General features: G+C 39.4%; 1 protein-coding gene across 1 annotated transcript in view; it reads left to right on the top strand.

The window, feature by feature from the left end:
* Positions 1-11,557, top strand: part of LOC107699334 (copine-5) — a 197,210-nt gene that overhangs the window by 68,487 nt on the left and 117,166 nt on the right. The window contains exons 4-6 of the mRNA XM_016500558.1: positions 904-1,007; positions 3,412-3,451; positions 4,452-4,528. Coding sequence (XP_016356044.1) covers positions 904-1,007; positions 3,412-3,451; positions 4,452-4,528 — 221 coding nt within the window. The remainder of the gene's footprint in view (positions 1-903; positions 1,008-3,411; positions 3,452-4,451; positions 4,529-11,557) is intronic.

The following is an 11,557-nucleotide window of genomic DNA, read 5'->3' as shown; positions in this document are numbered from 1 at the left end:
AAAAATTAGTTGCAAAAGGAATAGAATTCAGTTTGTTTGATTTTTTTTCCCATCTTGAGTTGTCCCAACCCCCTGTAAACCATGAAAACACTTTATGATCCACAGAGTAATTAAAACACTCTACAACAGTCAGTTGTTATCATCTAAATATCAGTTCATGGAAACAAACTCTGTTTCCAAGCTGTCTATTAATTTATGTAAACTTTTCTGACACTGAATAATTTATGGTCGACATATATCGCATGAAAAGTCCCCATGCCTGTAGGTGAAATGCAGGCCACTAAACAAACATTGGCTCAGATCAGTTAAATGTCAAAAGGTGGCCTCAGTTCGTTTGTAGCACATTTAGCCTTACAAAGAGGGGAGAGAACTTATCCAATTATTTAGTATTTTTTAAAGGGAAAAGGGGTTAATGATGGAGTGAGATGCCCCTAGCTGGGCTTCAGTGGAAAATAGCACTCTGTTTGGCTGAAGTCCCCCTCTAATTAAGCAGACATAATTGTCACTGATCTTCAGAGCTGTCGAGTAGCCACAATGCTGTAATTAGTGCTGCCACTGAGGACTTAAAGTTTCACTAAACCTTTCCAGTCCTCACACAAGAGCACACACCTCAGCAAACCAACCCTCCGACTTTAGACGAGTCTCTGGAGGACAGTAGGAGAGTAAAGGAAAAAGACAGTAACAAGGGAGAAAAAGAGTGAAATCAGGGGGATTACATCAGTTTTTTATTAGAGAGGAGTTGCGATTTCAAATTTAATTCTCATCTCTGCAGTGTTTTGTACCAAACTTTTCCAATTCTTGTTTTTTGTCCTCTATTACTCATTGTTACCTTTCATTTTCTCACCTTCTTTTCTCTCTCTCTGACCCTGTATCTCCCTCCACTGTCCCTAATCCACTTTCTAGTTTGGAAGAACGGAGGTGATTGACAACACGCTAAATCCGGACTTTGTCAGGAAGTACATCCTGGACTACTTCTTTGAGGAGAAGCAGAACCTGCGCTTTGATTTGTGAGTTCTTTCATTTGATCCCTGTCCTGAAGCGCCACATCCACACCTCCATTCCTTTGGAAAACCCTCTCACCTCCTCTCACTTCCTGTTTCTTCTGTCGCTGAACAGGAATATTCCAATGCATGGAATGATTCTTAGCATCTGATTTGCCATTTTATTTTGATTTACTTTGACCCTCTTACTAACTTAATCTTAACCTTTGTAAGTGTTCATGCGTGATTGTTTTGTGGCCTGTTTAGTTAGGAAATGAGTTGGTGTCACTTTATAGTAGGTGTCTTTAAATACCTACTGTGATAATAAAATAGTGAATTGTTTGGTACAATGTACCTATTGTGTTCATGTTTAGTTGCTGAACACTTTTTCTGCCCTTGAGGTGGGATGTGGTAGGTTAGGGACAGGTTTGGTGGTATGGTTAAGTTTAAGTGGTATAGGTAGAGTGAACAGTGTTAATTATAGATGTACTGTAGCTACAGATGTAATTACAGGACAGTATTTTCAAATATAAGTGCAATGTAAAAACATGTATGTACACAGTAAGTTCATTGTATCAAATGATTAATTTAAATGTAAGTATAGTAGTTAAGGACACTTAATATAAAGTGGGTCACAAAATTCAATAACTTTTTAAATAAAGACGTTTTATGTCTTGAGTGCATTTAAAAGAATAAACCTTGAAATACATTCCTTGAAACACTTGCTTAAAGTTGAAGCATGTAATTCATGGATTCATGAAAATCTTAAGAAAAAATGTCTTAAGACAAATTCTAAGTTAATAATGTCTTATTTTTCTTAAGAATGTGAAATACAATTCCTGAAATTGTTAAAGGGGTCATATGATGCGATTTCAATTTTTCCTTTCTCTTTGGAGTGTTACAAGCTCTTGGTGCATAAAGAAGATCTGTAAAGTTGCAAAGACTAAAGTCTCAAATCCAAAGAGATATTCTTTATAAAAGTTAAGAGTCAACCACGCCCTCCTAAAACGGCTCGTTCTAACACACCCCCACATGTCTACGTCACTGGATCGCCAGATCGGCTTTCACCGTGGACGAAGAGGAGTCCAGCCCGGGGTCGTCACATGTGGTTGCCGCATGCCCACCGGGCGCTCCTTCGTCAAATCCACCGGCCAAGCCGTTCTCAAACCCGCCTCTGGGTTTTAATGTTTTTGTCTCGTCGCTCCGGGACACGGCATCACAGTATGTTAAGGGGCATAACATTTCCGTCATGCATGAGGTATTCGGCCAATCATAACTTAACACTGAATAGCTGGCCAATCAGAGCACACCTCACTTTTCAGACCGATGAGCTTTGTAAAAATCTACGCATTTCAGAAAGGTGGGGCATAGAGGAGAAACAATAATGTACAGTATGTGGAGAATAATGTGTTTTTTGAACCTTAAACCGCATAAAAACATTTCATTACACCAAATACACAAAATAATGTTCTTTTTAGCAACATCATATGAACCCTTTAAGACATCCTCAAATATTTTAATTGAGATTGTCTTAAGAAGAAAATGTCAGGCCTTTGCATTATCTGATTGGATGTGGGTTCCTGCCAAAGATTTGCTGATCAACTCAATAAAAAACACCTCAGAGGTTGTCTTTTTACTGTAATAATCACATAATAGTGTTGCGCCAGTCTTGAGGAGAGTCCAGCACTGAGAGTTCAGAACTCTATTGAAAAAAATCTTAATTATAAAATTAAAAACAAGCTCCTTGTTTGTCTTGTTTTTGTAGAGTTTTTGGCTAAAAATCCATGACTCATGATCATTATTTACATTATCAGTCATTGGTGTCATTTCTGAGTACTTGTGTGCATCTCTAGTAACCGTGATGTGTATTGTATGTAGCTAGTGTTTTATTGCAATGCTTAATATTTGAAACAACCCAATAATTTCGTTAAACGCCTTACCATTGGGGAATCAAGACAATTTGGAGGTATTCCTAAATTTAAGACAATGATATTTAAGAACATTCTTTTCATTAATTCAGGTATTTGTCTTTACATCATTCTTAAGAACAAAGATAAGGACATTTTTAAGAAGTTTCCTAATGTTTTTGAGAATACAAAATATTCTTAACTTTATTCTTAGGGTAGAAAAGAAGAAGAATGTTATGTGAATCCAGCCAGAGATACATTGCTTTAATAGTAAAAGATAAAGTTTTTACTTTATGCACTTTATGAAACTGCTTTCTGTCAACAGCAAACACGTTTGACCCTTATGTTGTTATGCACGTTTACTTAAAAGACATTTTGTTTGTGTGTGTGTATATTGGAGCACTTGTCTATTAACGTGCTTGTTTCCTTTTAAAGTTTGTTTTAATGGCTTATCTTTTAATTAGCTACTCAATGTGTTTGAAGACTTTGGATAACAGTGTTTTTTCCCCCCCTACTTAATTCAGATATGATGTTGACTCTAAAAGTCCTGATCTTTCCAAACACGTAAGTAGTGCTGTAATATGATATGAATGAAAACATTAACATGCAAATCAGTTTCTTTTAAAAACAATATCCAAATATATTTTGGAATGCACTCCCCTTTTTGAAGAGAAAGTCATTGAGATGTTGTTACTTTCAATTTTAAATGACATTAGATATTTACATGAATATTTCTTTTAGTTGGGTCCACAGTTGATGGCTAATGTCATGAAACTGATATCATTTAATATTATATAGTTTGTTTTTGGTCCGCCAAAGAAAGGATCTCCGGCGACCAAGCAGACTATGAGTAGGTGGGTGGTCGAGGCCATCTCACTAGTTTACGAGTCCTCTTGCCTCCCGTCACCTATGGGGGTCAGAGTGCGCTCGACCAGGAGTATGGCGGCCTCCAAGGCTTTCAACTTGGGTGTGGCAGCGACTTCGACGCAGCGTCTCGTTCCCTCAGGGAACCATGGTTACATACGTAACCTAGAGACGTTATTTTTGTTATGCTTTTTGAAGCCACATTTAAAACCTACAGGATTAAGTTTTGGATAATAAAACTAACTATTGTTATTTAAAAATTAAGTACAGCGTTTGAAGCCACTGGCATATTTACTTGTGCAGAAGCAACAAATGAGAAGAAAATCAATATGATTATGTGACAATATATTTGGATATATTTTATTCACATTCCTCCCCATTCCTGTGATTCTCATCACATTTCATTTAATGCACGATCGTGTAGCTCTACTAATTATCACTGTCTTCTCTGGTCTGATCATCCCCTAAATTTTGTGTGTTGTTGTCTGTGTGGCTGGTATTGTATTTTTGTCTTGTGCTTTCTGTTACATGCTGTGCTCTGTTGTAAACATGGCCGTGCTCCTTCCCAGAAGCCCCTTGAACTATACGTACGTCTTTGACTTTCAATTCCCTACTATAAGAAGAGGGCAGAGCTTTGGTATTTGTTGAATATGATAAGCTCTTACCGCCTCTTCTGCTTGATCCTACCCGCTCCATCTAGGACTTTCTTGGCCAGATGTTCTGCACACTGGGCGAAATTGTGGGGTCGCCAGCCAGCCGACTGGAGAAACCTCTTGGGTGAGTAGAATTCAAATCACAGCTGTGTTTTCAAAAGTGTGCTTGCTGGAACTATGCTACACCTGCCAGTGTCAGGTACATCTAGCATTCAGGATTTTTCCTTTTGGTCAGACTTATTCATATTTTAAGCTATTAACGAACCATTAACAATGACTTTTGCCTCAATAAACTACTAATTTGCTGCTTATTAATAGTTAGTAAGGTAGTTGTTAAATTTAGGTATTGGGTAGGATTACGGATGCAGAATATGGTGATGCAGAATACTTGCTTTATAATTATTAATAAACAGCCAATATGTTAATAATAGGCATGCTAATAAGCAACTAGTTAAGAGTAAGAATGGGTCCCTATACTAAAGTGTTACCGAAAAACGTTTGGAGCATTTTTTGTTCATTATAAGTTTTTGTTTTTTAAAGTAGCGACCAAGTAGCCAGCAGCAGCCAGTGAGCTGATAGCCTATATTTGATCAATTTGGCCTTCTCAAATCATCACGACTTGCCTAAAATAAAATCTATAGATATAAAACAGTTCAAGCATATAACAATGTTTACATTTTAAACCTAGATAAATGTGCGCTGTATCCAATAGTTTGTGCGGAGAGTGCAAGCTAAAACGCGCTTTGCAGGACATGGAGGCGCCAGCACAATCACTTGCATTTTTTTCAGTGGATACGCCGTCATTTTTGCTCATAAAGGTAAGAGTAATACATCTTTCCTAACTGTAATGGGTCTACTTTTATTTGTGTGCACTCACAATATCAACAAAACGTTGGGCTTTTATAAAATAAAGAAAACAAACATGATGCGCTTTCTGACGTCTCATCTTGACACATTCATGATAATTACTTTTGCTGGGGCTTTGCGGCAAGCTTTAGCCTATTGCGTGCATTTGAACGCAGAACTCTTCAGCTGTGCTGATGGCACGCATGCTGCTGCTGCTGCTGGCGGGACACTAAACACTGTTGAGCCACTCTTGACAGTCGAGGTAGCGCGGTCTCGTGTTGTTTCCACCAGCGCACCAAATTTTTTTTCATCACTAATTGATTGATGTCTAAAATATAAAAATAAGGAGAAGCCTAAAACAGGCCCGAGGCCCGGCCCGCGTCTGAACTATGACGTGAAAATAGGCCCGAAGCCCAGCCCTAGGGGCGTAAAAAAGTCGGGGCCCGTTGGGTTCTGGCTGAAATGCAGGGCTGTAGTGACAAGGACACTGGGCACATGTGTAACAATAAAGTGTTACCCATTATTTATTTATTTATAAAAAATATATGGTTGCACTTAATTTTAAGGTGCCCTCGTTACAGTGTAGTTACACATTTAAGTACGGAATAATTTTAAGTATGGAAATAATCAATAACATGTACTTACTATAGGGGTTAGGGTTAGGAAAAGGGTTTGGTTTAGGGTTAGTTGCATGTAATTATGCATAATTTGCTGTTATTGCTAATGATAATAAATGTATATAATACTAATAAATAAATTAAACAAAAAAATAAATAAATGTTTTGCATAAAAAAATAAATAAATATAGAAATGTTTTTATATAATATATTTATGAGAATATTTTATATATTATTATATAAATACTTTTATAAATATGTAAGATTTTTGATATAAAAATATTTGGATTTTCATTTAGCAAGGATGCAATAAATTGACTTTTAGATTGTATCATGTTTACAAAATATATTCCACAAAATAGCAGCTGTTTTCAGCATTGATAATAATAAGAAATGTTTCTTGAACAGAAAATCAGTATATTAGAATTATTTACGAAGGATCATGTGACACTGAGGACTGGAGTAATAATGCTGAAAATGCAGCTTTGATAACAGCAGTAAATTATATTTTAAAATAGAAAACAGTTATTTTAAATTGTAATAATATTTCACAATATTACTTTATTTTTATTAAAAAAAGCAACGGTGAGCACAAGAGACTTCTTTCAAAAACATACCAAATCTTACTGAGCCTAAATTTTTGAATGGTGGTGTGTTTTATATAATATTATTCATAACTATATAAAGTTTAATTGAGTGTAAAATTAAAGTGTAATATAATACATTTTATTATCTTTTTATATATTAAAAGACATATTTATGCCAGCCAGCACAGGTCATTGTGATTACTTACATTTGATTTGATTTGTTCTTTCCATTTTAAGCATATATAATGTTGAATTTCCTAATAAATTTTAATTTATGCATTTAGCAGACGCTTTTATCCAAAGTGACTTACAGTGCATTCAGGCTATACATTTTTTACCAGTATGTGTGTTCCCTGGGAATTGAACCCACAACTTTTGTGCTGCTAACACAATGCTCTACCACTGAGCCACAGGAACATTGGTTATAGTATGTTAACTAATAAGTTAACATACTATAGTATGTTACTGGCAAGTTAACTCTGTTTTATTTATACGCCAAAACCAATTTTTAGTCGGATTTGGCGCATGGCGAGTGTTAATTTTGCACCATGCTTGTTTCTGTTGGCTGTTTCAGTGTTGGAAGAGGATACATTAGCAAAAGCAGCTGTCTGTGGCCCATTTTTTCAAAAGCATTGTTAGTCTTTTTGTTTCCCCGTCATTGGCACTGGTAGAGCAGGTACATCCAGATGGAGTCTGGAGCAGATCATGGAGCGCAGTATATCTGGCAAAAAGAAACTCTTTAATTAGAGAGGTACCCTGATGTGTGAGATCAACAGATTTCAAGGCTTAGCTAGCGATCCTCATTAGCTATAACCGTGCATTGTGGGTAAACTTGTTAGAAGATAGTTTCCTTGGTGTAAAAATGTGGAGACATGCATTTTTTCCTTTTCTCCATAAGTTTTTTTTTCTGTGTTATGTCTTACAAAAGCAGAATCACGTATTTAGAAAGTCCCAAGGCAGACACAACTTTTAATGAGAGCTGGAATTAGATGGAAAAAGAATACTATACAGTAACTCATGCGGTTGTTTAGTACTGAAATCATTTGTGAGCTGGGAAAGGCATTTACATGAGCTCTACATGAATGCAAATGACAATATTGTTTTGAAAATTACCCCCATCTTGATTCAAGGCTTTCATACATGAAACACACAATGCATGTATTTCCCCGGAGCGCCTCTGAGTCAGTGGTCCGTGTTCAAAGCTCAAAGTATGTGTGCGTGTGGAGAATGTGAACATGTTTTCCATTGATTGACTCAAAGAAACTCTTCTCGAGGGAATAACTGGACTCATAAAACCCAGCAAACACACTAAATTGCCTCCTTCAGGCTTGTATACTGTCTAATAAACTGAAAGGGATAACACAGTATGCTTCTGAGGCTGTGTGAACAAGATTGAGGATATTCACTGTCAGCATGTGTGTTTCTATCACGTCTCAGAGAAATTCAGTTTTGCTGTGCTGCTGTTGTCGTGTGCAAGCTGCGTTAAGCCTGTATCCCGCTACAGGCATCAAAAGAGATGTTGACCACAGGAGGCTTTCATGACATTGATGAAAAAGATCTAAAATCAGTAAACCTGAAAGTTTAATGTCTGCCTAGCCTGCCCCGAACGTGTCAAGGGTTTAAAGATCTGAGATTATCATACAGGTACAGAGAGATCATATATATGCCACTTTCCATTCATAAGGGATAATTTGGTGTTCTGTTACTTTTATTAAAGGGGTCACAGGATGCTACATGCACTTTTAAAAGTTGTTTGAACTGAAATGTGTGTTGGCAGTGTGTGTACACAACCACCCTATAATGATAAAAATCCACCCAGCGTTTTTCTTTAATCTGGTTAAATGTTTTCCCCTTTCTCAAATCGAGCCGATCTCAGATGCTTGTCTGCGGAAGAGAGGGGCGGGGTCAGCAGAGCTCATTAACATTTAAAGGAAAATGCTACAAAAACGGCTTAATCTGAAAAGAGCTGTTTTTGACAGGGTAAAAAGGTGTTTTTTACACTACCATTGAGAAATTTTAACCAAACTATGTTACAGACTTTTCATTAAGACCCTAAAGAATCATATCAACTTGTGGAAAATGGGCATCCTATGACCCCTTTAAAATCAACTGTTCCCTTTTCATTGGAGTGGGAAATACTCAAATCTGTTTTTAAATTTAACCTATACTGATAACCTCCATAGTAACACTACAGCTATGAAGAATCAAAGTTTTGTAGTTTTTTTTTTCTTTTCACAAGCAGTTTTTTCCAAAAACGGAGGTAAATACTAATATATAGAAGGTGCATATTGTAATACAAGTCAAGTCAAGTCACCTTTATTTATATACTGTAGTGCTTTTAACAATACAGATTGTGTCAAAGCAACTGAACAGCATTAAATAGGAAAATAGTGTGTCAATAATGCAAAAGGACAATAGTAAACACTCAATTTTCAGTTAAAGGTAGTTCATCATTGAATTCAGTGGTCATCATGCAGCTCATTATTGAATTCAGTGATGTCATCATCCAGCTCAGTTCAGTTTAAATAGTATCTGTGCAATCAAGTCGACGATATCGCTGGAAAATAAGTGTCCCCAACTAAGCAAGCCAGAGGCGACAGCGGCAATAAACCAAAACTCAATTGGTGACAGAATGGAGAAAAAAAACCTTGGGAGAAACCAGGCTCAGTCGGGGGGCCAGTTCTGCTCTGGCCAGACGAACCAGCAGGTTGTTCCAGCAAAGTCAGATTGTGTGGAGGACTCATCTGGTTCCTGTGGTCTTGTCCCGAATGGCCGTCTAGGTGACAAGGTCTTCACTGGGGATCTGTCTCTGGGGCTCATCTAGTTGTTCTGGTCTCCGCTGACATTCAGGGCTGTCGAGGTTATCTCCAGGTGCTGATCCACCATCTAGGCTGGATACGTACTGGATCCGGGTGACTGCAGTGACAATCTGATCTGGATACAGACTGGATCTGGTGGCTATGGTGACCTCGGAATAAGAAAGAAACATACTAATATTAGTGTAGATGCCATTCCTCTATCGAAGTAACAAGTACATTGGGTGTTATGGGAAGTGTTCCCGGTTTCCGGCTGACCTAATTAATGCAGCCTAACAATCCTTTAACTTTTGAATAATAGAAATGTGTTAGTGTGTTATGTGTAAGCCAGGTTAAAGAGATGGGTCTTTAATCTAGATTTAAACTGACAGTGTGTGTCTGCCTCCCTAACAATGTTTGGTAGATTATCCCAGAGTTTGGGCGCTAAATAGGAAAAGGATCTGCCGCCTGCAGTTGATTTTGATATTCTAGGTATTATCAAATTGCCAGAGTTTTGAGAATGCAGCGTACGTGGAGGACTATAATGCAATAAGAGTTCGCTCAAATACTGAGGTGCTAAACCATTCAGGGCTTTATAAGATTAAGCGTGCAGAACAACCACCCAATAAAGCATTGCAATAATCTAACCTTGAGGTCATAAACGCATGGATTAACATTTCTGCATTTGACGTTGAGAGCATAGGTCGTAATTTAGATATATTTTTGAGATGGAAAAATGCAGATTTACAAATGCTAGAAATGTGGCTTTCAAAGGAAAGATTGCTATCAAATAGCACACTTAGGTTCCTAACTGATGACGAAGAATTGACAGAGTAGCCATCAAGCATTACACAGTATTCTAGGTCATTACATGCAGAGGTTTTAGGTCCGATAATAAACACCTCTGTTTTTTCAGAATTAAGCTGTAAGAAATTACTCATCATCCAGTTTTTTATATCGACTATGCATTCCGTTAGTTTTTCAAATTGGTGTTTTTCCAGGCCGCGAAGAAATATGGCAGAGCACCGTCTACGAGACACGCTTACGCCTTGAAATGGAACCTGTTCGTCGAGTGGTGCTCTTCTCACCGAGAAGACCTCCGGAAATGTCCGATCAGAGTCGTGCTGTCCTTTCTGCAGCAGGGATTGGAGCGAAGGCCTCCACCCTTAAAGTCTATGTGGCTGTAATTGCAGCTAAGGGGGCGAGAAGGCTAAATCCTCCACGGCCCCCCTCTATACCCTCTTGGGACCTGACTCTAGTGCTCAGAGCACTACAGCAGGGCCCATTTGAACCTATGCAGACAGTCGAGCTAAAGTTTCTTTCAATGAAAACTTTGCTCCTGCTTGCATTGGCCTCCATCAAGAGGGTAGGGGACCTGCACGCATTTTCGGTCGACGAATCGTGCCTAGAGTTTGGGCCGGCTGACTCCCAACTACAGCAGGGCCCATTTGAGCCTTTGCAGACGGTCGAGCTGAAATTTCTTTCGATGAAGACTTTGCTCCTGCTGGCATTGGCCTCCATCAAGAGGGTGGGGGACCTGCACACATTTTCGGTCAACGATTCGTGCCTAGAGTTCGGGCCGGCTGACTCCCAGGTAACCCTGAGGCCCCGGCCCGGCTATGTGCCCAAGGTTCCCTCTACTCCCTTCAGAGATCAGGTGGTGAGCCTGCAGGCGCTGCCCCCGGAGGAGGCAGACCCAGCCCTAGCTTTGCTCTGTCCCGTCCGAGCATTAAGATGCTACGTAGACCGGACACAAAGCTTCAAGACCTCAGACCAGCTCTTTGTCTCATGGAGGCCGGCAGAAGGGGAATGCCGTCTCTAAGCAGAGGATGGTCAACTGGATAGTGGATGCCATCACCCTGGCTTATCAGGCACAGGGTGTGCCCTGCCCGTGCAGGTTGCGAGCTCACTCAACTAGAAGTGTTGCATCCTCCTGGGCGCTGGCTCATGGCGCCTCGCTGACAGATATTTGTAGAGCTGAGGGCTGGGTGACCCCTAACACGTTCGCTTGATTCTATAGCCTTCGTGTGGAGCCGGTATCCTCCTGTGTTCTCACCTCAAACGGGTAGAAGCACTGAGAGGCCCCGGCTTCGGGTCAGCTTGCTAAAACCGCTCCAGAGAGTCCATATCATAGACCCTGTCGTGCTCCTCCATCCCCTCAGCAGCCAGACTTGGCGGAGCGTCCGGTGCCAGGCCCTCACTCGATGAGTCCGTGAGAACCTGTAGAAGGCTGGGTTCCATATGTAGAGACCTAAGTGGATCCCATATGTGTAAAGTCCACGGTATAGCCTCGAGCCCGTGTTTCCCC

The sequence above is a fragment of the Sinocyclocheilus anshuiensis genome, unplaced genomic scaffold (genome assembly GCF_001515605.1).
Source record: "Sinocyclocheilus anshuiensis isolate Anshui unplaced genomic scaffold, SAMN03320099.WGS_v1.1 scaffold42, whole genome shotgun sequence".
NCBI lineage: Eukaryota > Metazoa > Chordata > Actinopteri > Cypriniformes > Cyprinidae > Sinocyclocheilus > Sinocyclocheilus anshuiensis.
Note: the sequence above shows the minus strand (reverse complement) of the source record. Positions and strands in the feature narration are given on the sequence as shown.